Source organism: Trichoderma camerunense (assembly GCF_050948025.1).
Source record: "Trichoderma camerunense strain CBS 138272 chromosome Unknown V8C40scaffold_4, whole genome shotgun sequence".
Lineage (NCBI taxonomy): Eukaryota > Fungi > Ascomycota > Sordariomycetes > Hypocreales > Hypocreaceae > Trichoderma > Trichoderma camerunense.
In genome coordinates, this window is record NW_028145366.1 from 689934 (window position 1) to 713994 (window position 24061).

General features: G+C 48.8%; 11 protein-coding genes and 1 non-coding gene across 12 annotated transcripts; 4 read left to right on the top strand and 8 right to left on the bottom strand.

The window, feature by feature from the left end:
* Positions 1-2164: 2164 nt before the first annotated feature.
* On the top strand, positions 2165-3910 carry V8C40DRAFT_263072 (uncharacterized protein; the record flags this gene model as incomplete). Its single annotated transcript, XM_083219423.1, has 1 exon — positions 2165-3910. The coding sequence occupies one exon, from the start codon at positions 2165-2167 to the stop codon at positions 3908-3910; it is 1746 nt and encodes a 581-aa protein (XP_083076138.1).
* A 1031-nt stretch (positions 3911-4941) lies between these two features.
* V8C40DRAFT_159591 (MBL fold metallo-hydrolase) lies at positions 4942-6525 on the top strand. The gene has a single exon (XM_083211430.1). The coding sequence runs from the start codon at positions 5215-5217 to the stop codon at positions 6208-6210; it is 996 nt and encodes a 331-aa protein (XP_083076139.1). The 5' UTR covers positions 4942-5214; the 3' UTR covers positions 6211-6525.
* On the top strand, positions 6526-7550 carry V8C40DRAFT_159592 (uncharacterized protein). The gene has a single exon (XM_083211431.1). The coding sequence runs from the start codon at positions 6840-6842 to the stop codon at positions 7500-7502; it is 663 nt and encodes a 220-aa protein (XP_083076140.1). The 5' UTR covers positions 6526-6839; the 3' UTR covers positions 7503-7550.
* Positions 7551-8561: 1011 nt separating this feature from the next.
* Positions 8562-10719, bottom strand: V8C40DRAFT_159598 (uncharacterized protein). Its single transcript, XM_083211432.1, has 3 exons — positions 10217-10719; positions 9750-10135; positions 8562-9686 (listed from the first exon to the last, which is right to left on the bottom strand). Exons 1-3 carry the CDS (start codon positions 10336-10338, stop codon positions 8920-8922), a joined length of 1275 nt encoding a protein of 424 aa, XP_083076141.1. The 5' UTR covers positions 10339-10719; the 3' UTR covers positions 8562-8919.
* Positions 10720-11513: 794 nt separating this feature from the next.
* V8C40DRAFT_237222 (batten's disease protein Cln3) lies at positions 11514-13495 on the bottom strand. The gene is made up of 2 exons (XM_083214201.1): positions 13241-13495; positions 11514-13174 (listed from the first exon to the last, which is right to left on the bottom strand). The coding sequence occupies exons 1-2, from the start codon at positions 13380-13382 to the stop codon at positions 11922-11924; spliced, it is 1395 nt and encodes a 464-aa protein (XP_083076142.1). The 5' UTR covers positions 13383-13495; the 3' UTR covers positions 11514-11921.
* Positions 11803-11884, bottom strand: V8C40DRAFT_t66. The gene has a single exon. It is a non-coding gene; the product is annotated as a tRNA-Gly (tRNA).
* Positions 13496-13706: 211 nt separating the features above from the next.
* Positions 13707-14364, bottom strand: V8C40DRAFT_263075 (uncharacterized protein; the record flags this gene model as incomplete). The annotated part of the gene is made up of 2 exons (XM_083219424.1): positions 13707-14055; positions 14135-14364. The coding sequence occupies 2 exons, from the start codon at positions 14362-14364 to the stop codon at positions 13707-13709; spliced, it is 579 nt and encodes a 192-aa protein (XP_083076143.1).
* Positions 14365-14885: 521 nt separating this feature from the next.
* V8C40DRAFT_237224 (cytochrome c1 heme lyase CYT2) lies at positions 14886-16254 on the top strand. Its single transcript, XM_083214202.1, has 2 exons — positions 14886-15640; positions 15729-16254. Exons 1-2 carry the CDS (start codon positions 15087-15089, stop codon positions 16003-16005), a joined length of 831 nt encoding a protein of 276 aa, XP_083076144.1. The 5' UTR covers positions 14886-15086; the 3' UTR covers positions 16006-16254.
* V8C40DRAFT_237226 (uncharacterized protein) lies at positions 16212-18074 on the bottom strand. Its single transcript, XM_083214203.1, has 2 exons — positions 17677-18074; positions 16212-17624 (listed from the first exon to the last, which is right to left on the bottom strand). The coding sequence occupies exons 1-2, from the start codon at positions 17824-17826 to the stop codon at positions 16323-16325; spliced, it is 1452 nt and encodes a 483-aa protein (XP_083076145.1). The 5' UTR covers positions 17827-18074; the 3' UTR covers positions 16212-16322.
* A 6-nt stretch (positions 18075-18080) lies between these two features.
* On the bottom strand, positions 18081-19722 carry V8C40DRAFT_159648 (diphosphomevalonate decarboxylase MVD1). The gene is made up of 2 exons (XM_083211433.1): positions 19507-19722; positions 18081-19416 (listed from the first exon to the last, which is right to left on the bottom strand). Exons 1-2 carry the CDS (start codon positions 19566-19568, stop codon positions 18306-18308), a joined length of 1173 nt encoding a protein of 390 aa, XP_083076146.1. The 5' UTR covers positions 19569-19722; the 3' UTR covers positions 18081-18305.
* A 1713-nt stretch (positions 19723-21435) lies between these two features.
* Positions 21436-22326, bottom strand: V8C40DRAFT_285240 (uncharacterized protein; the record flags this gene model as incomplete). Its single annotated transcript, XM_083222324.1, has 1 exon — positions 21436-22326. One exon carries the CDS (start codon positions 22324-22326, stop codon positions 21436-21438), a length of 891 nt encoding a protein of 296 aa, XP_083076147.1.
* A 393-nt stretch (positions 22327-22719) lies between these two features.
* Positions 22720-24056, bottom strand: V8C40DRAFT_237231 (uncharacterized protein). Its single transcript, XM_083214204.1, has one exon. It carries the CDS (start codon positions 23842-23844, stop codon positions 22903-22905), a length of 942 nt encoding a protein of 313 aa, XP_083076148.1. The 5' UTR covers positions 23845-24056; the 3' UTR covers positions 22720-22902.
* Positions 24057-24061: the final 5 nt, after the last annotated feature.

The window sequence follows — 24061 nt, forward strand, 5'->3', positions numbered from 1 at the left end:
GGGAATTTGCCGAAGATTAGTAGTTTACGAAAAGGTGATGCTAGCAGTAGTGAACAGACAAACATAGAAGGTGGTTTGAATATGTGTAAATAGTGAAAACGCGACCTCTCACACATTTCGACGGTAAATGTCTCTGCTCGCAGCTAGTGAGGAGCCGCAGGGCTCTGTCAGCGTATCTAAGAGGGTTCCATGCATTAAAAATGTAGAAAGATTAATTTGCACAAAGGAATAGGAAATAACCAGTTGAAACATCATCAAATAGCATCAAACAATTCTCATGGCCTCAGTCCCCCAAAGGTATCATCACTGGTCATGAAGGAGGAAGAGAAACAAAATGGTAGAGTTGAGCTAAGTCCCCATATAGACCTCAGCCTGCCCCCCACCAGGCTGAGGTCAAATAAAGACAAGAACAGATACTACACAGCGGACATAAGCTCACTCACCTTCTCACACCCCATCCCCCAATGGATGCAGATATATAAAAAAAAAATAAGAGAGGAGAAGGGGGGAGGCTGCGAATTTATAGATTCCGCAACGTCTGCCTAAATGTTATAGTTTGCAAAGGCGCAAAATTTCTGAGCTGCCCCAAAGCCAAAGAATATATTTTTACGCCACAAGGGAAAAAGAAAATCTCGCATCAAATCTTCCCATGACAGATGATTAAATGAATGAGTTAATCTCTGCCACTTGCTACCGAAATTGGGCTGTCTTGTTCGAACTCCAACTCAACTAGTTACGTCGGAATCACACAAAATTCTGCTTAGACAGGTATCAATCTAGCCATGACGCTCGTGGATTATAAGGCTTGATTTTTTTTTTTTTTTTAAATAAGGTTTTAAATTTGAGCTTATGCGACTACTAAGTCCATCTGCGTGTTCATAGAAGGTAAGAAGCTACATGTAGTAGCAATGTAGGTGAGTCTGCCCCTCTCACGTTGTAACTTATAGCCTTGATGGAAGCCCTCAGGCCCTTAACGATTGGTAATATTATACAGTTAGAAGGGAATCATTGATCAAATAGAGCCTTGCTTACATAGTTGGTAAACAGTCTTATGCAGGTAGCGGCGAAACAACCTCTACGACATTCATCAATCTCCCTTTCAATACCGAGCCTGACATTTGCTTCGGATGCGCATACATAGTAATAACTAAGGTCATATTCGCCAATGTAAGTGGCTTGAGGGCGTAAATGTCTGCACCGAAGCCTCACCGAAGCTCTTCGTCATTGGTCAAATCACCACCTTGTCTGCATAACGCAGATACAGGTCAGATGTTGACACCCAAGCATATGCGTAGCAATTTATAATGACAACCCAGTATAGGACACATGTAATCTCATCAAATATGCACTATATACGAGGCTTGCATGTTGGCCAAGACGCTGGCGCAATTTGTGCTGCCAATATTTCGGGCTTGCCAAGACTGAAGCGCTCTTAAGACAACGATTAGCTGAGTATTGAGCTCAACTGACAACTCAACAAGTTTCTCTATCGAAACTCCAGCTAACAGGTTTGAGATAGGTATCAAAATCTGACGTGTGGAAGTCATAACGTTACCAAGTTGTCGCTCGGTGCAGCAGTAATATAAAGCAGATTTCACGTAGCAATACTATGACCAGCCGGCGCTGAAGGTGTACAATGTAGGCGCATCTTGTATCCTATTCTGTGAGAATTCTGCCCTTGCGTCTTGCGTCCAAGCGAGCAGTCTACTCTTCCCTTTTCGTCGAAATAACGCGCCATCACAATGGTGCCAAGACATATGAGCTCTCACCATAGGCTCTTCGGAGACTTATACTTGGGAATGATTCGCAGCCTTATCTCATTTGGCCAAAAACGCCACTGGCAAATTACTGTTATGATGATTTGCAAACTATCTTACGCCACATCAATGCGTAAGACTCTGCTCCAGTAACGGAAGACCACGTTTGCTAATAGTGCAGCTCAGCTGGCTACCGAATAGGTTTGTATGTAGGGATGCGAGGCAAAACACAAAGCACTATCCAGAGGATTACATGATGTTGCCCAGTAATACACAAGGGAGCTATCAAGACTTTCATAGTGTATGCTGTTCTGCTTTGTGTAACCAGGTTGGCCCGTCTATATAAGATTTAGATATTTCTTCTCTAGTTGAACCAGTCTGTAACAAAGCAATCAACAATATTAACAATGAGGAATTTTACTCCTGAATGCACCCTTCCTCCCAATGGGACATACAGCGGATATGTCCATGGGGTAAACACCAGGTCAACCTTAGAGATTGTCTGGAGTTGCATCGGTATCATTATTTTGTCTACATGGTCCATCCTCCACCTCGACTTCCCGGCCGATATTGTTACAAATGGAACAGGAGAGTGGCTTTGCAAACATATATACCTCCTCTGGCGGAAAGTATTCTGGATGGGCCTGAAACTCTTCTCTCCAGAGTTTGCTGCCACGGGTTGCGCAAGAAAGGTTTTTGCTACCCGGTCCAACTCAGCAATGTTGGAGCGACTTGCACATCTAGATGGGGTTCCCTGGAGCTTGAAGCACACCATTCTTGTTGATATGGGCGGAATCGCTCTTCGATTCCTCCCACCAAAGGATACTCCAACACCAGACCAGGCTACACAGAGAATATTACCCAAAAAGAAACAGAGACCTGACTTCATTAAGAAATTTTGTAAGAGACAAGATCGACTTCTGAAGATGTGTGGAAAAATTCCGTGGGATCTGTGGGAGTGCCATGTGCAGCATGCTTCCGATATGGAAAAGGGCATACAGCCATCCACCAGAACCGAACCACAGAGAGAATTGGCTTTCAGTGAAGCCGACGTCGCAGCATTGGCTGGAAATATCTGGATACTAGATTCCAAGCAACTTGCGATCGCACGAAAGAGGGGAATTATTACAGAAATGCCAAAGATCAAGGAAGAAGCGATCGACGATAAAAGCAAGTCAGACGGTCTAGTGAAAATCATTGCTGTACTACAGGTACTCTGGCTCGTCGTCCAACTGATAGTTCGAACCATTGATGATCTTCACTTCACTCAATTGGAAATCACTACAGTCGCCTTTGCTGCAACCGCAGTAATTATATACAGCATTGACTTTATTAAACCAAAAGACGTCAACGTGCCTTTCTACATAGATATAGAGAAAGTCGTCGGGTACGATGATTTCGTTGCTATTGCTGAAGCAGCTCCATTTGCATATATGCAGGGCAAGCGATATTATATGCCAACTTCTACTTTACACGACATCATTGACTACCGGGATGAGGAAATGATTTCAGACCCCAAAAATGCAAAGAATACCAATTCCGAAAACAACAGTCAAGAAGGCAATCGCCTGTTGAGCAACACACAAGAGGGCAACACCCATGAAGGCAACGCCCAGGAGCACAACAACCAAGAGGATATCAGCCAAAACGAAAACGGCCAAGAAGACGACTGCCCAGATGGCCCAGAATGTGAAATCTGCTTCCAATGGAGAAATTTTATATCCAGCAAGCGATCTAAGAAGAACAAGTGTTCCTGGCGCAACCCTTACAAACTTTCCCCGAGTGCGGCTGACATTTTCTCGCTAATGATTGGATTCGCGTCGGCTACTTCGTTTGGAGGTGTCCACCTCTTTGCTTGGAATTCCGACTTTCCCACAGATGCTGAGAGACTCTTGTGGCGAATCTCAGCTCTAATGACCATTGTCCTGCCTTACATTTACATTGCTACCCATATACCTCACATCGGATCCACAGTAGCAGACATCAGAAAGCAAAGGAAAACGGTCATGAACATTGTTCTCGGGTGTATTGCAATATGCTATATCCCTTGTCGGCTTTTTCTCGTCAGCGAAAGCTTCAGGGCGCTGTACTATCTTCCTTCTGAAGCCTTCAAGGCGACACCAGCGGTTATGAGCATTCCTCACTTGGGATAATCTCAGAATCCGATACAAGTGGAGCTTGAGGAAGGGAAGTGTATACGGGTCCAGTTTGTGTACCAAGTTTCCATATTCAACCCGCCTCACATCATTACTCGTTGCACCTGTCACTCAAAGGCTTGAGGATCTACAAAACACACATCTAATGGCGTTTCCTATGTCATATACTATGCTACACTTATCTAGGTTCCTTTGTTAAACAGTATTATATACATAATTACCAAATGCTACACGATTCTAGCACCCACTCTACCACCATGTTTCTGAGCCTCCTCCAACTTTTATTGGCCTCTTCTTGTGTAGCAGTGTGGGTGTATGCTAGTTGTACTCATCAGATACTCCAGGGCCTCTCTCAGCTCCGGCAGTGCAAATACTATTTTATCCACAACCGGCTGGATTCCATTGGCTTCAAATGTGGCCATCATTTCATCGATAAGAGCTCTTGACCAGCTCTTGACCCAACATGGATGCCGCGAAAGGTATATACACATCTTCAACAGTGCGGAAATGATGCTCTCTGGTGGAGTCACTCCCGTTACAACCCTGACGGCCGTAATAACGCCCTCTAGCTTGATCACCTGTATTCTATTTGACATTGTATCAGTACCGCCAACTTCGACGATAATGCCAAAGCCTTCTTAGTTAAGTTTCAGCACTTCCGCAATCTGTCCACAGTGTGGATGGTTGTGATATTGATTAGGCTTTAGTCTACAAGAACCTATGCATAGCGAACAGGCCGATACATAGTTCAGCCACTATTCCATCGGCGTCTTTCCATGCGTCTGCACAAGTAGCCTTGGACCTTACCATGCCCAAGGCGATTGAACTATATTTTAATATCTGCTTTTGCGTATCTTTCTTATCTACGTTATCCTTCTCTTTTTAATAATAATTAATGAAGTGTGAGGTTGTGTTGCGCAGCATTTCAAGCCGTTTACCCACATGCACTCATTCGGCGAAGCGGTGGTTGAGTCATGCCGGAGGTTCAACATTCAGCGCCTAGCAAGGCGTCAACACATATGACCACCACGGCCAAGAGAAAAAAAGTATTATGGGCGGGGAGTAGATATCTCTGGACTATATATTATCTTGAATAGATAGCGAAGATGTGCATTTTAGAAGAAGGCAACGCTGCTCCTTGCAGATTGATGAACGGTGCTAGAATTACCCACCATAAGATACTAGCTAGCTTTTCAATCTTGAACTTCAATTCAGCAACATCACCACCAGGTACAGCTCTCATATTACCGCTACATGATAAACGCCCTACATAAAAGCAGACACTCTTCATTAGCCTTTCAATGGCCAACCGACCAAAACCGCGGTTCGCCGCTCCTCTCCCGCAATCCCCTCGATCTGACGTGCTCGAGTGGAAATTCCCCAAGCCGCACAGCCAGCTCGTCCTCACAGGCCGGTCTCGAGCCGCCTGGCACACATCCTTTGTGATTCCCTCGCTCAATCTTCTACTAGACGCCGGCCTCGTCGTCAACAATCAGCGTCCCAAGCACATCTTCTTGACGCACGGCCACAGCGACCACACGCTATTAGCGCCGGCATTTGTCAAGCGCGATGATCCGCCGGATATTTTCTGTCCCATTGAGATGAGGACGGCGTTTGACAATTTCGTCCTCGCCAAGACGATACTCAATCTTGGAGGTGAAATCGGGCCTGAAGATGCGGATATCCGGGGGCTTCCCATCGACGACAAAATAGTTGCGAGGAGCGAGGAACTGGGTCGGACTCCCTCTTCTACGGCTTTTCTCAACACGCACTTCACTTACGGGTTACAGCCCGGCGATGTTGTGCCTCTCCGCCGCGCTCAGGGCATCACCGCCACGGCTTTTCGCTGTGACCACCAAGTTCCCTGTCTAGGCTACGTCTTTAGCAAAACTACGCAGCGTCTCAAGCCTGAATTCGCGTCTTTGCCGGGTTCCGAGCTTCAAGCGCTGCGCAAAGCCGGGACTGAGCTCACGGCTCCTCATACCACGCCTATATTTGCCTTCCTAGGCGATACGACAGCACAGACGCTCGCTGACGAGCCATCATGGTTAAAAGAGGGCATTCCCGTTGTCATCACAGAGTGCAGCTTCCTATATGAAGAGCACGAGGCACAGGGCATAAAGACCAAACACACATTATGGCGGGATCTAGAAAAAGTCATAAGAAAGTGGCCGAAGACGACATTTGTTCTAACGCATTTCAGCATGCGGTACGATGACGCCGAAATCGCAAAATTCTTCAACGAAATGCCTGACCCGCCGGAAAACATGGTCGTGTGGGCAGATTTGGAATGCTGAGCGAGAGAAGAGAGAGAGAGAAATCGTGTGGACGTCCTTGTGAGCTGGTAAGCGACAGACACCGCCAATTTCTTGCACTGCCCGTTGGATGAGCTGTCACTCGTGTTACCGTGGATATTGCATCCCAAGTTGCATGTTTGGTGTGACCCTCAGATGGGGGGGCTTGACTGTGAGATGAAATGTCCCAGGGGATGGCGAGCAAGTATCATGTACACACATACACCAAATCAACCTAACGAAGGAGAGTTTTGTTCACAAAGCATGATGAAGAAGCACTGCCCAGTTCAGAGCTACAGCGGACCTCTTCCGACTTACACAAATCAATCTATAAAAAGGAACAAGCACGCACCTCTTTTAGTTCCGGGTCATCGGGAATTCTAAAAAAGCATCTTCTGCGTCTTCTTCCAACGGGTACACCAAACCCTCACCTCTCACAAGGCCATCTATAAAAGGCAATTCTACGAAGCAAACATTTTTCGCAAATGGCACGTTCCAAGCTCCATCCATGAACCATGCAAAAATTTCGATTCACTTCATTATCCTCCGTCTCTTTTCGAACCAGACCGGTTTTGTCATACCTGCAGAGAGGCCGCCTTGTTTTTGTTGGTTCAGTTTGAACTCAAATACAGATGGGTAGCCTCCTTTGCATCTTACTTCTCCTGTTGATGCAGCCTGCAACAAGATTCTCTTTCCTTTTCTTTTCCAAGTCAATAAGGTCCCTCATGAATGAAAGATATCCAGCTTCTTGCTACTCTACTTCATCCAAGCTCATCAACCTCAACACCGCTATCCCAACCAGCAAACCACCAACTATCAACCAGACATATACAACTACAGATACAAAATCACAAATCACCGCCGCGGCCATGTGCGTCCACTTCCGGTCCTGGAACCGCTGCTCATCCTGCTTCCTCACATTCAACCGCCGCTGCAACCGCGTCCCCTGCTGGAACGGCTCCCTCTCCCGCTGGCGGATCCACCGCCACGGATTGTCCTGCCGCAGCGGCTGCTACGAGCGCGCAGACGACGAGGTCTACACGCACCTGTCTTGCGAATCATGCAACATAGAGGCGGAGGCGGCAAACTGCGCCGAAGGAGGCAAGGCGGATGTGATGGAGGCGCGGAATGCAGGAGTGTTGAGAGGGATGATGGGGAATAGAGCTACGATGAAGAGACGAGCGGATATTAGTGGTGTATTTATGAGATTATGGTCGTTTAGGGAGGTGTTGCGTGGACGTGGGAATGGTAAAAGGGGGAAGAGACATCTTCGCATGAGGATAAGGATGCTGTAAAGTCCAACTTAGACCAAGCTTTTACAATAATATCTAGACTTTTTTCATCCTCACTCTCATTCCTTTACCCCCCTCTCCGTATGGTAATGAAATCTCATCATGATGAATCAAAAATCCGTAACACCAAGCCCTAACCAAACCCTGCGCGTCTTCAATAAACAACAGCCACATGCCGCCTCCTGTTCCCCCCAAAACACGCCGTCACACAGAAACCGGGCCCTCGCAGGAATAACCGTTACCCAAGTATCGACACCGTTTTCCCAAGGGCGGTCAGCTTTGCCGGGTAATTTCTCTCTCTTTCTACTCTCTTGCTTGTGGTAGGATGTGTGTATCATGTTGTGACGGCGCTTTATGAAACCCAAAGAACGTTCTTGGATGAGGCAGATGAAGTGATATGATGAGAGGGGCTGGTACAACGTTGTGATACAAACATTCTAGCTGCTATTTTATTTTATTTTGTTCTGTGCGTTGTTCTCGTAGGTTACAAATGACGTTGAAGGCAATGCTTGAAGGTGTTTGATCAAGTCATGTGGCCCATCTACCCGGCATTCAACATACAAACATTGGCAAAGACTAGTATCGCATCATGTGAAGCAGCGTTATTTTGGCGGAGAATCGATCTAAGCATAAAATATGATAAAATTTCTAAGAAAATCCTTGCTGAAAACGAACATTGTCGTTCACTTTGCGTTTTGACCTGACAAAGCTAACGAAGCGACCTGGTTGATATCATCACATTCCATCTCTCATCTCTACACCGTGGCAGTCAACTTTTTCCGAGTTCAGAAAACATAATATGGTGTCAATACCCGAACTCTAGTCTGTATAAAGATCACGACACGGAAGTCCAATAAGCAAACCTCCGTGTTACGAAATTTTCCTCACAAATGAAGCAAAATCACCTCGGTATTAAATCCGTCCACGAATCTTGGCTGCAGGCCTCGGCATCTACGCACACAGCTAATAAACGATATGTCATCAATTCGTCGTAAATGTTACTTGGCAGTGTCTTGACCAGCTGCCGCTAATTCACTCAGTTATGATGCACCCTTGGCTCCCTCCTGCGGATACGCTTTCGCTCTCGTGTCTTTCGGCGCCTCGTGAAAGCTTGACAAAATAAAAAACCAAACAAAAGCCCCGTGATTATATATACAAACCGTGCTTCCTGCACCGAGTTTCCGTTTCCCAAAACAAAAACAATGTCGAGCCTTTTTCTTGTTCCTGCCACGCCTACATGTTCGTATATATATAAAAAGACAGTCAAGAAGCCAAGGAACGCGGTTCGCAGATGGCCGAGCGAAAAGAAAAAATGGCCGTATTAAATAGTGCTTGTTATATGCCGGTGTAGATGTTATTTCTTAATCCTGTCGTGGCAATGAATAATGAGGAGTCATTTATGATCAAGGCGGTCTCTTGTTCATGGCTTCTCCTCAGGTTGGCTCTCGGATTTCTCCTGAGGCTCCTCCTGAGTCTGCTCTGGGGTTGGATCCCGAGTCTCCTCCTTGGGCGGATACTTGGCCATGAGGTCCTTCTCAGTAATGTAAAAGTCGGACTTTTCGTCCAAGAACTCCTTGTGGAACATTTCGAGATATGCTCCCGGAACCTGCTGACCGACAAAAACCTTGATCCAGCTGTCCTTTCCGGTCCACAAATGGCGAATGAAGCGACCCTCACACTCGGAATCGCTGTTAGGGAAACCGTTGGCGTCAGTGCAAGCGAGCTGCCTGATGTCTTCGGGGAAATCGTATCGAATAAAGGTGCCGAAACCGCCCTGGTCGGTAGGTCGGCCGGGCGAGTTGGTGCGGAATTCAACGCATTCAGGGTGCTTGCCATTCTCCTCGGGGCATCCTGCCCAAGCGTCCATGATCTCATAGGTCTTGGCGTTGTTTTGCGCGACAATGAAGCCAGTGTTGAGCATGAGCTTGCCAAACTTGTCCTTGTTGTACTCGCGGTTGGGGTCGACGGCCAGGGCGAGGGAGTTGTTGCGAGGGTCGAGGTCCCAGTAGTTCAGAAGCCACTCGAATGGAAGGTCGAGGTTCTGGAAGATGGCGTCGGAGTCGAGATAGATGCAAACCTTGTGCTGCTTGAGAATGGTAGAGATGACGGGGGCCTTCTTCCAGGATGCGCGGCGATCCTCGGGCTTCTCAATGGCGACAAAGTAGTACTTGTAGCCGTGAATCTTGGCTGCACGTGGTCACGTTAGTTTGGCCGCAATGATGCTGCGAGAGTGGAATTGGGGGAGCGTACCATAAAGCCAGTGGTTGAGCACGCCGACAGACAGACCGTGAACCTTTTCGGGGTTCTTCTCCCAGCTCATGACATCGGGTCCAAAGATCTGGTGAGGCGCATCAAAGGGGCGGTTATCAAGGTCGATGATGCAGAGATCTTCGCCGAGGGGCTCCGGGAAGTGAATGTCGTGCTTCAGGTCGAACTTGAAGGCGCCATAGGGCTGGTAGAATTTGGAATCGGGCTTGATGGAAGGCTTGTGGACCTCGAACCAGACATCGCGGAAGCTGGTGTCAGGCTTGACAGGCTCAACGGGCTTGACGGGTTCGACAGGCTTCACTGGCTCGACGGGTTTGACTGGTTCGGATGGCGGAGGCACTGAGCCGGTATTTGTGTTTGGCTGTGTCCTAGAAGCGCAGCTGCGTTAGCCATACCCATACGCTATCTTCGACAGGGACCACGATGCGATCTGTCACTACATCACGTACCTGTTGGGCAATTCAGCCGAGTCCAGCTGGTTGTAGACGAGGCCGGCAAAGACAATGATGAAGATGATGGCGCCGGCCAATAGGGCCGACAGCTTTGAAGATCGAACACCACCGACAAACATTATCGCTGCATACTCCGCCGATGGAATGCGGATAAAGAGGACAAAGCCCTTGTTTGTATGTAGGCGCAAGAGGGAAAAAAAGAGGGCAGAGGGAGGAATGAGGGAGTGGATCCTAGCGAACGATGATCTGCGTGCCTATCGAAACACGGGGATTACAGTATAGAAGAAAAGGAGAGAAGAGGTGAAGCGCAACTCAAACAAGAAAAGACAAGAAGCAGGAAAATGAAGAAGGAAAAAGAGAATAAAGAGCTGGCGACAAACCGGCAAAAAAGAAGCCCCAAGATTGGCTTGGCGTAGCGGCGCGTTGTGGCGAAGCACGGACAAGAGAGACAAGAGACTGGACAGACAGAGACAGACTGCAGAAAAGAGGCACAATATTGGATTGGCGGAACGGAAAAAGGGGCAGAAAGGAAACTGGAGACCACGGTTATGTTATCGGGTACGTACCCCCAGCGCCCATCGCCGGGTATCTGCTAACAGGACACGATGCCGGTCGCTAGCAAGGCAGCGCCAGACTCGGGGGCTTGGCGTTGACGGGGGAAAATCGAATCTCGGTGCAGTACGAGCGCGACTAGCTTTTTAGTTTGGCCTGGGTTTGACCCGGTTCTGGCCAACTGATGGAGGCGGTTTGGAGGGGCTAAGCAGGGGAGAACAAATAAAACGGATGCAATCCAATAGTCTTTTTTGCTGTACTTTGGGAGGATTGGCGCTAGGTTGCTTTATTTGATGAGTAAGATGTTAAGCGTGGGTGTTATTGTTTCAGCTTTGCATTTTGCTTTTCCTCTTCGTCTTACAGCGCAACTTAATAGTGGGTGTCGTGGTCTGTGTGAGTGAGTAAAAGACGCTACGGGAATAAAGAAAGATTCGAGAATCAATACGAGCAACTGCCGTGGTATTTTCCTAAGCTGGTAATCAATCAGTATACTATTAATACGAGTACTACAGTACTATTACAGATGTATTCCGCACGATCGATCGCAGCGTTGGTCTGCTCGTATTGAATTGCCTCCCGCCCCGCGTCTCCCAAATCGGCTCACTCTCCTGGCTGCATCGGGCATCGGCGCCGTGCCGCGTAACCGCATATAATGCAAGAAACCTTGGAAGAGAAATTGCAGGAGACTGACCAGATGAACACGATTAAACACATAACTATGGCGAGATAAAGAAGGGATGACGTTGAAAAACTCTAATACCTGATAAATATAGACAAAACCGCATCTACATCCCGAAAAAGGAAACTTTGGGGTTCGCCACAATTGCATCCAGTAAGTCTCCTCGCTAGCTTCAAGTATATCTCAGCCCGCTGGGGCCTTGATAGAGAACAGAAAAAGGAACAAGCTGCGACACCTGATCAATTGCTGCATTCGGCATTCATATTCAATTTACGTACAGACGTCTTCTTCTATCAGCTGAATATTAAATGAAAATTGCAAAAGGAGCAAAAAAGAAAAAAAGAAAATCTTATGCGTGAACTGGGAATCGAACCCAGGGCTCCCCGACGTTGCTCGGATGGCAACGGAGAATTTTACCACTAAACCATTCACGCTACTCTTTTTGATGTCAACTCTGTCCATTGTTTGTCTCTATAATCCTCGGCCATGTGAAACCGCCGCCCTCTGGCACCAATCGCGCCCATGAGCAACTTGGTAATCGCAGAGACTCGTCTCCATCACGATGCTGATCAAACCCGCGATGCAAATACCTCCGCTGTCACTTACCGTTGTAGCGCTAAGACTAAACTCGCGCTCCTCGGCCGGCACGTTTTCCATGATTTCGGCGAAGCAGTTCACATAGACAGCCCCGCCCAGTAGGCCCTCCCAAAAGATGATGATGAATACTATGTAGACGGAGGGAATGAAGAAGAACATGGCATGTAGCGTTAGAAGAATTAGGTTTCCGACTTGGAGAAGGGATGGGAGGTATAAGTAGTGGACACGGATAAAGGATGTGGACGATCGCGAGATGAAGACGCCGACTTGATACAGAAACCCATAGAATGGGTAGAATTCACGAAACTCCTTGAACGGCGACGATTCGAGTGGGAAGAGCAGCGTTGGCGCGACGCCTTGGTTAATGGTATACTCGGCAATGTATACCAGCAGTAAGGGGGCCATATACGGGATGAAGAGCGCCTTGGCTCTCCGCAAGTTGTTCCGAAGAGAATTCGACTCGCCCCGCGTCATGGCATATGCAGTGTTTGCTGATAGGACAGAGGGCTCAGGGACAAGCAGAGCAGAAGTGCTAGCTGCAATCTCCTGCTCCGTCTGGTCTGCATCTTCGTCCTCTACGTCTCTTTCCGGAACAGCATCATATTCTTTCAAAGCGCTGCCTTGACGCAGCGGGTCTAAGGGAAGGACGAAGAAGAAACTGATGAACATGATGGCAGGGAGACAAGCCGAGAACAGCAAGCTCTGCTGGACAGTAAACCCCCACCAATCGGTCAACAGCACATATAATCCTGCCCCGACCAGACCGGCTGCGCCAGTGCCAGATCCCCAACCGGCCAAGCTCACATGCCCGTAATAATGCGTCAGTCCCAGGAAACTGAGCTCGCCTCCTCCACTGGCCAAGCTGGCCAAGATTACTCCCACCATCTTCACCGGCACCGACTTGGACGGAGGCGTAATAGCAATCATCAGCATACCGCCCGCAGACAGCGCGATGAAGATGAGGACTCGTATCGGATATGGTATGCGATGGATAAAGTATGGAGCAATGAGCTTGGTGAAGAAGGAGGGAACGACATCGGCGAGGAGGACGACGCCTTTCGGGAGCGATCCGACGAGGTCTTGCGCGGCCGAGAGGATGATTACGTAGAGCACATTGTTGATGAGACCTATCGGGCAAGGTAACGGTTAGCTGTATATCATTCCAAAAGCTTGGGGTTTGATAGAATGCGCACCAAGTAACCAAAAGGCGACGATGACCCTCATGTTGGGATGCTTCACCAAGCTCTTCAGCCTGGCGCTGTAGACGGCCCAGGACGACGACGGAGCGCCGGGCATGGGGAGAAGCCCGGACGCGGACGGGGAGCGGCTAGACATTCTATACTTGATTTAACCGAAATACCATCACTAAGAGAAGAGCATTGTTGTGTTGAAAGAGCTTTGCACTGGGCAAGCTTGGAGGTTGCTGATGGAAGAGTAGCTGAGATGGGTCACGCGAGGTCGAGGTTGGAGGCTACAGCGAGCACTGTACGGCGTAGATAACGGGCGCGATAAGGTGCTAGAGCGCTATGACGCAGCCACTTTTCTTAGAAGCACATGAAAAACCCATCACATGTGACATCCATTTCCTACCATAAAATCACAAACTATTATACAATCTTATTCTTACAATTTTTGCCTCTCAGCAGACGCATAAACTACCTATTCGTCTTCGTGGATTCTGGACGTGTATCCTTCCGTCTCCCGACTCGCCTGCGTCACACTCTCAGGCGCAATCCAGCCCTCTGCAGAGATGCTGTCCGGCACACTCTCAGGCGTATAATAATCACTTCCCTTGTACTTTGATCCTCCAACCCCCGGCGGATTTCTTCCTACGTTTGCCCTAGATGCAGCTTGTCCCTGAGCGGCAATGTCGCCGCTGTTGCCCACGTTCCGTTCGGTATTCGCGCCTACAACATCGGCGTCGTTTTGGCCGCCCTGTTGGCGATATGACTCGGAAATCTTGTCATCAGGTCCTCCTTGGCCTTCATACTGATTTCCAGTAGCTTGTCTGTTGAAGTGCTTCAGTAAATGCCCAGTCGCCATTCTCACTAGCACCGACGTGACTATACGGGTCGATAAGGACTCACCTTCCACGAGCGTCAACGTCTCCTCCCTCACCCGGAGGAATACGTTTGTTGTAGCCTCTGTTTGTGCTTAAATCATCTCCATAAGTGACATTGGCTGAATCAAATTTCCTTTCCACATAAGAGTTGACACCAGCGTCATCATCAGCCTGTCGACGAGCATTGCCAGTCTTAGCCTGGTAGGTATTGAGATCAGCCTCAGCACGGCGCGAAATCTCTTCGTAGTTGGACATTTTGATATGCGTAAAGACTTTTAGTGAAATTTGTCAAGTTTTAAAAATTTGTCAAGTTTTAAAAGCTTAGGAGTTGTGAGAATTTGGGAATCGATTAAATCGTTGGAAGGTGGCAGTATTTATACAGTATTTACATGCGCTCTGGACGATGGCTTCTCGATGACCTCAGATCAACGGTATATGATTTCATGACACCGCATGATGGAGAACAAATGTGGGGAAGAGTCTGATCACAGCAGATATCAACTCGAAATCGAGATCATTTCTCAAGATAATTTTTTGTAATAAAATGATATGCTGCTATGAGCATTTGCTATTTGCAGCATTGATAATGCCTGGCTTGATGAGAATGACATCAGATGGTGAATATCATCACTTACATGCCATCTATCATGCATCAATTAAACTACCAAACTAGGATATTATCCAATTACATCGATCTCTTTTTAATTCCTATTATTCGATAGTAATCCCCAGCATGTAATTGATTCTATCCCCTATCATCTATATCAGTCCGGCAAATTCTCGGCCCAAACACCAAGATTTCGCAATCGCAAAGTTGCGATACTCTTTTGCGCCGCTACCAAAAAATTATTAATCTGCAATCCAACCAACTCCCAGCTCCCCTCACAACCACATTCCGCTCTTTCACAACCTCAACCAAAGACGAATCGCAATCAAATCACCTCCTCCTATTTAGACTCCCATCATCAACGTCGACCATGGCAGAAGACGCCTGTCCCGTCGACCACAAAACCCGCGACGCCTGGCTCGCCCACGCCCGCGCCGCCGAAGCCTCCAAGCAATCCCAACCCCAATCTTCCACGCAAAACGAAGCATCCAAATGCCCCGTCGATCATTCCGCCGCCAAGAAGCCTTCCTCATGGACCCAGACAATATCTTCCTACATCTGGTCCTCTCCCTCCCCCACCACAGATAACCTCCCCGCAAACCACCCCGCGATACCATCACAATCAAACCTCGAAACCTCCCGCGTAACATCCACCATCCCCCGCTCCTTTACAAACTCCGATGAATGTCCGGTCGACCACGGAGCTTCTGCGAATCCCTCGAATGCAGAGATTGAATCGGGAGTAGACGCTTCGGGCAACTGGGTCTATCCCTCGGAGAAAATGTTCTTTGAAGCGATGAAGCGCAAGGGCTACGATGCGCGCGAAGTAGACATGAAGACTGTCGTGCCTATCCACAATGCCGTCAATGAACGTGCGTGGCAGCATATCAAAGAGTGGGAAGCTCCCTACTTGACCGACTCAAAGTACGTTTCCTTCTCCATCCACATCTCCAAGCTACAAACAATCCTTCAAAACACTACAAAACAGAGTAACTAATAGAAGGAATTGCAGATGCGATGGCCCCAGACTCTCCTCCTTCGCCAATAAAAGCACACGCATGACCCCAACCGCCCGCATCAACACCATCCTCGGCTACACCGCGCCCTTTGACCGGCACGACTGGGTCATCGACCGCTGCGGCACCCGCGTCGACTATGTCATCGATTTCTACGCTGGACGACCCGGTGGCACGGCTGGAGCCCCGAGCTTCTATCTTGATGTCAGGCCGAAGCTGAATACCTTGGAGGGAGTCAAGATGCGGGTCATGAGGTGGACGGGTTTGGCATAGAATGAAGCTTTGGGAGGAAAAAAGATGGGGGGAAAATGAATGTATAATATGATTTACGTGTGGCATAGAAAAATGGCGTTTTGTTAGGTTGATAATGATGTGTTGTGTTGGAATATGCATATAAAGATAGATAGAGCTAGAGGGGGGCTCCTTGTACAATACAAATCTCCTGTACGATCCTGAGAGTAGTTTTTCGAGTCATTCATTGCGTCAATTCATGGCATCATTTTGATGATGCTTTTACTGGTGTATATAGTACAGCAGTGCTACCCAGCAACTCCTATCCCTCATCCGTGGGTAGCAGAATATCTACCCGTCTACAAATCCTTGGCTCGCCTCTTCCGTATCTGCAGCCGAACAGGAGCCGTAGTCTCCAAAGCCTGCGTCTCCAGATTCCACCCCTTCTGCACCAACTCATCCCAGAGCTTCGGGCTGTTGAACTGTGGCACAAACTCGCTGTCTCTGTCTTTGCCGGCAATGCTAAACTTTCTGCCGTTGCCTTCGACGCCAGCATCGCAGAAAAGCTCATCCAATTTCTGCGTGTAGACACCACCATCCTCCATGAGCCACGCGATTTCCATTGCGGCAAACCATGCGCGTATGGCATCGATCGGCTGGGCACCCTCCCAGAGGAGCATCTTGATGGGAGTCAGACGGCCGGGAACACGAGAGCAAATAAACCGGGTATGCTTGAGGCCATCGACGATGATGAGTTTGTCGTGTGAGTCGGAGCAGCTCATGGCGTGGCCGTAACTCTCAGCAAATTCGAGATGGACTACCTTGTTTCCACGATTGTTGCGGATGATGGGGCTCCAGAAGACTATGCTCTCTCTTTCTGCGACTTGCTCGGGAGATAAAACGTCGCCGCTCTTGAGGTATTCGCTGAATAGGATCGTCGCTCGTTGTCGGTTGAGTGTGGCCATGCAGACACTGCGAACACCAAGATAGTTTGTACCAAGATGGGCAAGGACGAGGAGAATCATCAAGAGCACAACACTTGAATGATCCTCAATCGCCTTCACCACCAACGTTCCCACAAGCAGGCCGATCAAGCCCACGGCTGTCTCCTGGCTAGCCTCTTTTGCATTGAGTTCAGCGAGATTATCTTGCCTGGCAAAGTGCACACTCAGGGCTGCCTTGCTGGCACCAGCGGCAACACCGCACAACGCCCGGAGTGCTTGACCAGTACTGAGCGCGATGACTTTGCCCCAGGAGCCTAGATACGGACTATAGAGCTCCAGAAAGAAGGCACTGTCGTTGAAAAGATCGGCCAGAAACCGGTATCGCTTGGCGTCTGGTTCGATTCGAAGGCCAAAGCGGTGGGCAAACACAATCGTTGCGATGCGAGACGTGGTATCTTTGAGGATTGTGAGAAGAAGGGCAAACGTGGCCGAAGACGATGCATCTCCAACGCCGAGACCTTTGAGCAGAGCACGGTTGGCAAGAAGAGAGCTGATGGTTGAAAAGAAGGCCTGGAGGGAATCAAACATTTGATACGCGAGGTAGTCCTTGGAAACGGAGTGCGGGAATCCAACGGGGAGAAACGAGTCGAACAATGCCTTGCGCCATTCCCGAACAGAGCGGTAGAAGATGCCGTTGGATCTGTTCTTGAGCTGGACCTGTATTGCTGTTAGAATTTGATATCTAGCAAAAGTAGGAGGAGATGCTCACTGGCAAGATGTGGCCATCGTGGGCATGAAGCCACTGTTGCTGCACATGGCCGGACTTGTCGAGCTCCACGACGTCAACATCGTTGCCCCAGGCCAAGATATCGGTAATTTTCTCTGCTGGCTCGTCGTGAGGTTCGTCATGTGTCGCCATTGTGAGCGCGCCGAGCTTTCTATCACCTTCAAATCAAAGGTGCAGCGGCGAAAGCGATGAATGCAGGTGTCGCAAACATAGGGCGAGAGTTGCGCGCCAAAGGGCAGAATCAACAACGAGGAAACAAATGAAGAATGAAGTTATAGGAGAGTTGCTTTCAATCTAAGAACGGATGCGCAGTAAATTTAGGTAGTGGTTTGTGGTGAATGGTGCAAAAGGGAAGTTGACAACAAAAGGTTGAAGTGATTGTGTCGGGTAGATGAAGTAACAGGTGGCAGAATGAACTTGGCCAGCAACGATTTTGGCACAACAGCTGGCAGGTCACCTACAGCAGAAATAGGAATAAAACGGCATAAAAATGCATGAGATGCTGTTTCTTCAATCCATCTATTGACATATTAAACTTTTGGTATATAATTCTTTTTGCCATGTACATTTACGGCTTGTATCCCAACAAACGCCAGATTCTATTGCCCCATCTATCGCTTCACAGGCGTGCCATCCTCAGCAACCAGGAACTCATCCGTCTTGAGAGGGCCCTCTCCAACACCAGTCATGATGACTCTGCTGACGCCCTCCTTGATAGTGCCTGCGATGCCCTCATCCAGCTTGACGCTGGCGTTGACGACGCTTCCATCTTTCCAGCCCTCGGCGGTGGCCAAGAGCGGCGCAAAGGCGCCCAGCACCGTCGCCGCATCTTCCTCCTGGTAGTACACGACGCAGTTGGGGCCGGCATCAAAGGTATAAGCAGCAACAGTCTTGCCAGCCTGGGCATTGATGGCCTCGACTGCGCGAATGGCCGCCTTGGACACATCGTTCATGTAAAAGATGGGAGGGTAGGTGTCGGCGCAGGTGGCGTGGAACGAGTTGGAGTCGCGCATGGTGACCTCGGCGAACTGGGGGAAGTTACGGTTCTTGATGGCATCCTCCATCAGGGCCATGTTGGCGGGGACCACGGTGGATATTCTCTGCTGGAACAGGCCCGAAGTCGCGACGGTCTGCTGCATGCCAGAGGTGGACGAGACGCCCTTCTTGGAGGCGCTGACAACCAGAATCAGCGCGCGCATGCTCGGCCAGTGCGAAGCGGGGGCAACCAGGTCAGCCTTGGAGTCGCTGCCATCCTCCTTTTCACCCATTCTCCAGGCGACATAGCCACCGAACAAGCTGCGGCAGGCAGAGCCAGAGCCTTGGCGAGCAATGAGGGACAGCTCTGAGGGGGAGTCGGGGAGCTCGTAGAGGTTGGCAATGGCCTGGACGAGGGCAGCAAAACCAGCGGCAGACGAAGCCAGACCAGCGGCCGTGGGGAAGTTGTTCTCGGAGACAATCTTCAGGGGGAAGGTCGACAGCTTGGGCAGCGCAGCGTTGGCAGCCTCGAGGGCAGCTCGGCGGCCACGCAGCTCACGGAAGCAAGCCTGGGTTCGGGCGCCAGAAACGTCGGAGGGCTCGCCATTGAGCAGCAGGCTGTCGTCGCCGGTGTAGGTGGAGGAGCAGGAGGCGGTCGTGAGGGTGCGGAGGTCGCTCTGGGACAGCGTCACGGAGAGGGAGCTGTTGGTGGGGAGGTTGAGCTTCGCATCGCGTTTGCCCCAGTACCTAAAGAGAGAAGTATAATGGTTAGCACTTGTTTCTTTGATCTCATTCCTCTTGTGTATTCATTCATCGGGGCCCAATGGCTCGACATACTTGACAACGGCAATGTTGACGGGGGCGGTGGTGCTTGCGCGGTAGACTTTTGTGTCTGCCATGGCGATGGTTTGGTGGAAAGGACGACGAAATAGGCGGATTATTTGTTTGATTCTCCCCTTTGGTGTTCTAGGTAGAGAAAAATATCACAGACTCAAACAATGGCTGGCGGAAGAAGAGAAAAGAGGAGAGGAGGTTTGATATAGGGATCCAACAGTAGTCTGTAGAGGAAATTGATGGTTGGGCGCAAAGGCAAAATGTCACCCGGACTTTTACACCGCCCAACTGCCTACTAGAGCACGACTAAGGCAGATTGTTAGTACTAGTACCTGGTCTGGCCGCTATTATATCGGCGCCAATTTTAAATCCAATGCCTCTAGTAGAGATCCATCCCATTCATTATCTTTTGTTCCCCTTTAAACTAGAGCCAAATGTGATGAACAGACGCTCGTTTTCGGCTGGGCGCGGGGCTGGAACAACCCCCACCACACGAACGTTGCATCAGGATACGAACACGAGAGCCTTGCTTACTGCAGCGCACTGATAGTATAAGTTGCATTGCATTGCATCCCATCAGCTGGAACACAGCAGATGGGGTTCGTTTCAATTTCGCACATGCTGTCTGTACATCTCGCATCTGCCTGATGTATCCAGACAAGGCTATTTGTCCGCATCGGCGAGATTTATGACGGGCTGAACCGACGACAAGCCGTTATCAATGCGTGATTCGACGATGCATGGTTTGGTAGGGGCTGGCTCGTAAGAATGATGCATCAAGAGCGAGATTCATCGAGAATGACTCTCGTTTCGGTTGGGCCAATGGAGTGTGATAGAGGGAATGCAATAGGCTCCATTCCGAGATGGAATTCGACTACTCACGGCTGCTGACTTACGACATTGCGCGCATTTTATAATGACCAAGACACGTGAACGTAGTGATTGCCGACAATGAACTGTATGAAGAGAGAGGATAGAAGAAGATGTTTTAAGAGATTCTGGTATAGCAGCAGCCTTGGCTTTCAGCAATTTCACTGGTGACGCTACGCCAAATCGTGGTCTCAACCTACAGAATGCCCTAGTTCCGCAGGTTAAATTTCCTGACCAAATCTTGACTGCTATGGACAACTTCATCTCGCCACCTTCACTTGGTACGAGGACTATCAATGGTCACGGAGAAACGAGTCCGATTCAAGAAGGGAACATTCAATATGTGTCGTCAGCCGAAAATCCCGTCTACTCTCCGCATTTCTTATCATTGGCTCTTACAATGTCAAAAAGCAAGAGTTCTATATCAAGAAAACGAAACCGGCTTGCCTGTCCACACATCTTACGCATTGGCATGTCAGACGGTATTCGCCTTCATATTCCTCATGAGTGGCTGATGAAAAGTTGCGGCGTGTGTGACCATTGTGAGGATTGTAGTAAAGGGGCTTAGGCCTAGGAGTAGTGGCAGTGTATGGGATAGGCTTGAACCTAGCAGATGGGATAGTCTTGGAAACCGATATATCACCGTATACGAATTGATGGTTAAAAGGACTAAAGTGAAATAATTGTTTTCTTTGACGTATTCGTAGATGATGTATATTAATAACTGCTTACACGGAAGTAAATGTAATTCATCGCTAGAAAGCTTCATTCTCACAATCTAGCAAAACAGGACACGACTGCCAGAATATAGATCACTCAAAGACTCTGCAATATCCAGTCGCTTGGCTACAGATTTTCTAAACCATACAATGAATGTCACTGATGAAGAAATAATATTTATAAAACAATTCTATTAAGACAAAGCCAATGCTAGGGTATCTTTAAACCAATCTGGTCCCAAACCCATATAAACACCAAAAAAACTCCCAAACCAGCCGGGTATCACTGCCAAATGTTGTTCCAAACATCATAATTCATAACAGTCCATCATCGTCAATGGCCTTAAAAGGCAATCAAATCATCCCCCTCAAACCTCACAGCCTGATCCTCCTCCGTAAAGTCAGCCCGGTGAAGGATGTTCTCGTCTTCTCCGACGGGCACAAAGATGACTTTCGCCAGGGTATCCTTTGTGATGTCAAGGTTGGTGAGGCCGAGGCTGTTAAATTGCCCCCGTATGAGATGGCAGTTCCATTCGTCTATATGTTCCGCCTGTTCGCGGTCGACAGCGGCAACGGTCATGGCCATCTCCATGAGTGGCTTCATCCACTGTAGGAACTCGACGAATCGTTCCTTCTGGATCTCAGTCCAGTTACGATCGTAGCCCTTGTCTTGGACCCAGAGCCAGACATCCAGGGCGTCGCAGTCCAATTCCCAGACGTAGGCGGCGGCCATCCACTCAAGATTGGTGGGCCCGTCCTGGGCAAGGTTCCACAGGTCGTCGGCGGTCTGATCATCACCAGCTTCGACAGCCCCCGCAATGAGAATGCGGTGATGACGGCGGATAGTGTGGTTGGCGGCGTATTGGAACCTGACGCCGTTGTGGATTTCGCCAAGGGCAGGGAGGTTGCTGCCGTAGTACTCTCTGCGCCAGGGGGGAATGTCATGAGCTGTCTCATCTCTGTAGATCTCAAAGTCGAGATCTTCTTCGGTCAATTTTCTGCGTGGACCGAGACAATACTTTGTTGGTGGCGGGGGTGGCGGGCAGGTGGTCCGTTTGCCAGGACGGGGTTGAGACTGGGGAGTATCCTCGTTGACCTCCTCATTTTCCTTGTTGTCATCTCCCAGAAACGTTTCCGAGTCAGACTCTTCTGCCCATTGGTCAAATGGGGCGAGAATGTCCCGGTTGTCCATGGCCATGTCCATATCTCCAGTGACTGGAAGATTCATATCCATGTTGTAAAAGATGGAAGATATGATATCGGTTGGTGTGTGATAGTGGGTGTATAATAGTGGGTCGTAGAGTGAGTGAATAGAGGATATAAGAGAAATGGGGTAGAAAGATAACCCGTTAGGAGATTAGGGAGTGTGTTTGCTTTAGTGCAATAATAGGAGAGAATGTAGGATAGTAGTAAGGGGCGTATGTGTGTATGTGTGTGTGTGTGTATAAGAGAAGGATGTAGCCAGTAATGTGAAGCACAAAGTGGAATTGAATGGTAAGAAGCTGGTAAGAAGCTTTGTGTACTAGACTGACTGACTGACTGGAAGTGATGTAGATGGAAAAGAAAGAAAGGATGGGGGGAGACTGGGGGGGATGGAAGCATTAAATAGCTGTTTACAAAAGCATATGAAGCCTTGGATTCGTTTATCGAGGCATGGCTAAAGTCTGTATTGGTGAGATATCGACGCCCTGAAAGCTACATGGACGCAGAACGAAGGATATACAGGGAAGAGAAATGTATATAAACATCGATATCAGATACCTTCATGAAGTACAACGTGTTGTCATATCAACAGACAAGAAACCTCGTCCTAATCGACGCCATCACCACCAAGCTCCTCGAAGATGGCCCCAGCCCCAAAGGCAGTTGTAAACCTACGAGCCATGTTGTGGTCCTTGATAGCAAATACCACCTCCATATCATCATAAACTTCAGCTCTCTCAGATCTCCTGGCCTGTGGTCTCAGCAACACCCTCCTCCAGGACCGGGCTATCTCGTCGACTGGGTTTCCGTATGCGCCACAGCCCCAAGCCCCAAGAACAACACGTTTGATATGGCGAGACCGCAAGATACGCATTACGCAACGCATTTTGGCCAAAACCATATCTCTGTCTTTTTGCTCCGAATACGTAAGCTCTCCTTGTTGATTCGTCTCAACCTCTGGAAGGCGTAGCATGGCTGCTGTGATGACATCGATAAAGAACTGATTCACTGGTTTGAGATCAGATGGCTCCGTGTCCCATGTCTTGCAGACGAGTACATCGGGTGTATAAATGGCGCCTATTTCGGGGAGGCGGTAGAATTCTTCGTGGAGAGACGGATATAGCGTAGTTCTTGAGCAAAGCCATTCTTCTTGTGATGTGGCCCCGGTGAGGACGCCGCCGCCGGGACGGAGGGGAGAAGCCATATTGAGGACGGCAATTCGTGATGGATTAGCTTTGGAGAGCCTTGAAGCAGCTTCTAGTGTATCGATGGGCCATATTCGTATGCAATTGGGAGATATAGTGGCGGAGGGAAGTTTTTGAGATACTAGAGCTGAGTCACCGTCGTCTGTTTGTTTGGTAGACTCTGGGCTTGTAGTTGCTGCTGGTGGAGTAATGGCCTCCTTTGGAATTATTCGAGGTGGATCTACAATTAATTGAACACTTTCAATGCCTTTTCTCGCTCTTGCATTCGACTTTAATATGGAAGGCACCTTTTTGTTGAGAAACAGCTTGGCCGCCTTGGCTCGTTCATCTCTAGACGAGCTCATGACTTGAGGTTGAATCGAGGTACCTAGAAAGTAGCTGAATCACCTGATTGAGTTTGTTTATAAGATAAAGCTCTCTGGCTTAATTGAGTTTCGCACATTGACTCATATCTGAAAGTAAACAATGGCTTGACCGTTGTGATCGGTAGGGCAACTCCAAAGCTTCAAGGCAGCCCAGTCGTTGAAGGTGCCTGAAGCTAACGGTTGAAGTCCAGCTGAG

Excerpts from the sequence above, each read along its gene's own strand:
- V8C40DRAFT_237231 (XM_083214204.1), bottom strand. The coding sequence starts at position 23,844 with ATGAGCTCGTCTAGAGATGAACGAGCCAAGGCGGCCAAGCTGTTTCTC.
- V8C40DRAFT_159648 (XM_083211433.1), bottom strand. The coding sequence starts at position 19,568 with ATGGCAGACACAAAAGTCTACCGCGCAAGCACCACCGCCCCCGTCAAC. Across the intron at positions 19,417-19,506 it reads GTCAACATTGCCGTTGTCAA|GTACTGGGGCAAACGCGATG; the intron begins GTATGTCGAGCC and ends TTCTCTCTTTAG.
- V8C40DRAFT_237222 (XM_083214201.1), bottom strand. The coding sequence starts at position 13,382 with ATGTCTAGCCGCTCCCCGTCCGCGTCCGGGCTTCTCCCCATGCCCGGC. Across the intron at positions 13,175-13,240 it reads CGTCGCCTTTTGGTTACTTG|GTCTCATCAACAATGTGCTC; the intron begins GTGCGCATTCTA and ends CTTGCCCGATAG.
- V8C40DRAFT_159592 (XM_083211431.1), top strand. The coding sequence starts at position 6,840 with ATGGGTAGCCTCCTTTGCATCTTACTTCTCCTGTTGATGCAGCCTGCA.
- V8C40DRAFT_237224 (XM_083214202.1), top strand. The coding sequence starts at position 15,087 with ATGGCAGAAGACGCCTGTCCCGTCGACCACAAAACCCGCGACGCCTGG. Across the intron at positions 15,641-15,728 it reads CCCTACTTGACCGACTCAAA|ATGCGATGGCCCCAGACTCT; the intron begins GTACGTTTCCTT and ends AAGGAATTGCAG.
- V8C40DRAFT_159598 (XM_083211432.1), bottom strand. The coding sequence starts at position 10,338 with ATGTTTGTCGGTGGTGTTCGATCTTCAAAGCTGTCGGCCCTATTGGCC. Across the intron at positions 10,136-10,216 it reads TCGGCTGAATTGCCCAACAG|GACACAGCCAAACACAAATA; the intron begins GTACGTGATGTA and ends CTGCGCTTCTAG. Across the intron at positions 9,687-9,749 it reads GCTCAACCACTGGCTTTATG|CCAAGATTCACGGCTACAAG; the intron begins GTACGCTCCCCC and ends GACCACGTGCAG.
- V8C40DRAFT_237226 (XM_083214203.1), bottom strand. The coding sequence starts at position 17,826 with ATGGCGACACATGACGAACCTCACGACGAGCCAGCAGAGAAAATTACC. Across the intron at positions 17,625-17,676 it reads ACGATGGCCACATCTTGCCA|GTCCAGCTCAAGAACAGATC; the intron begins GTGAGCATCTCC and ends ACAGCAATACAG.
- V8C40DRAFT_159591 (XM_083211430.1), top strand. The coding sequence starts at position 5,215 with ATGGCCAACCGACCAAAACCGCGGTTCGCCGCTCCTCTCCCGCAATCC.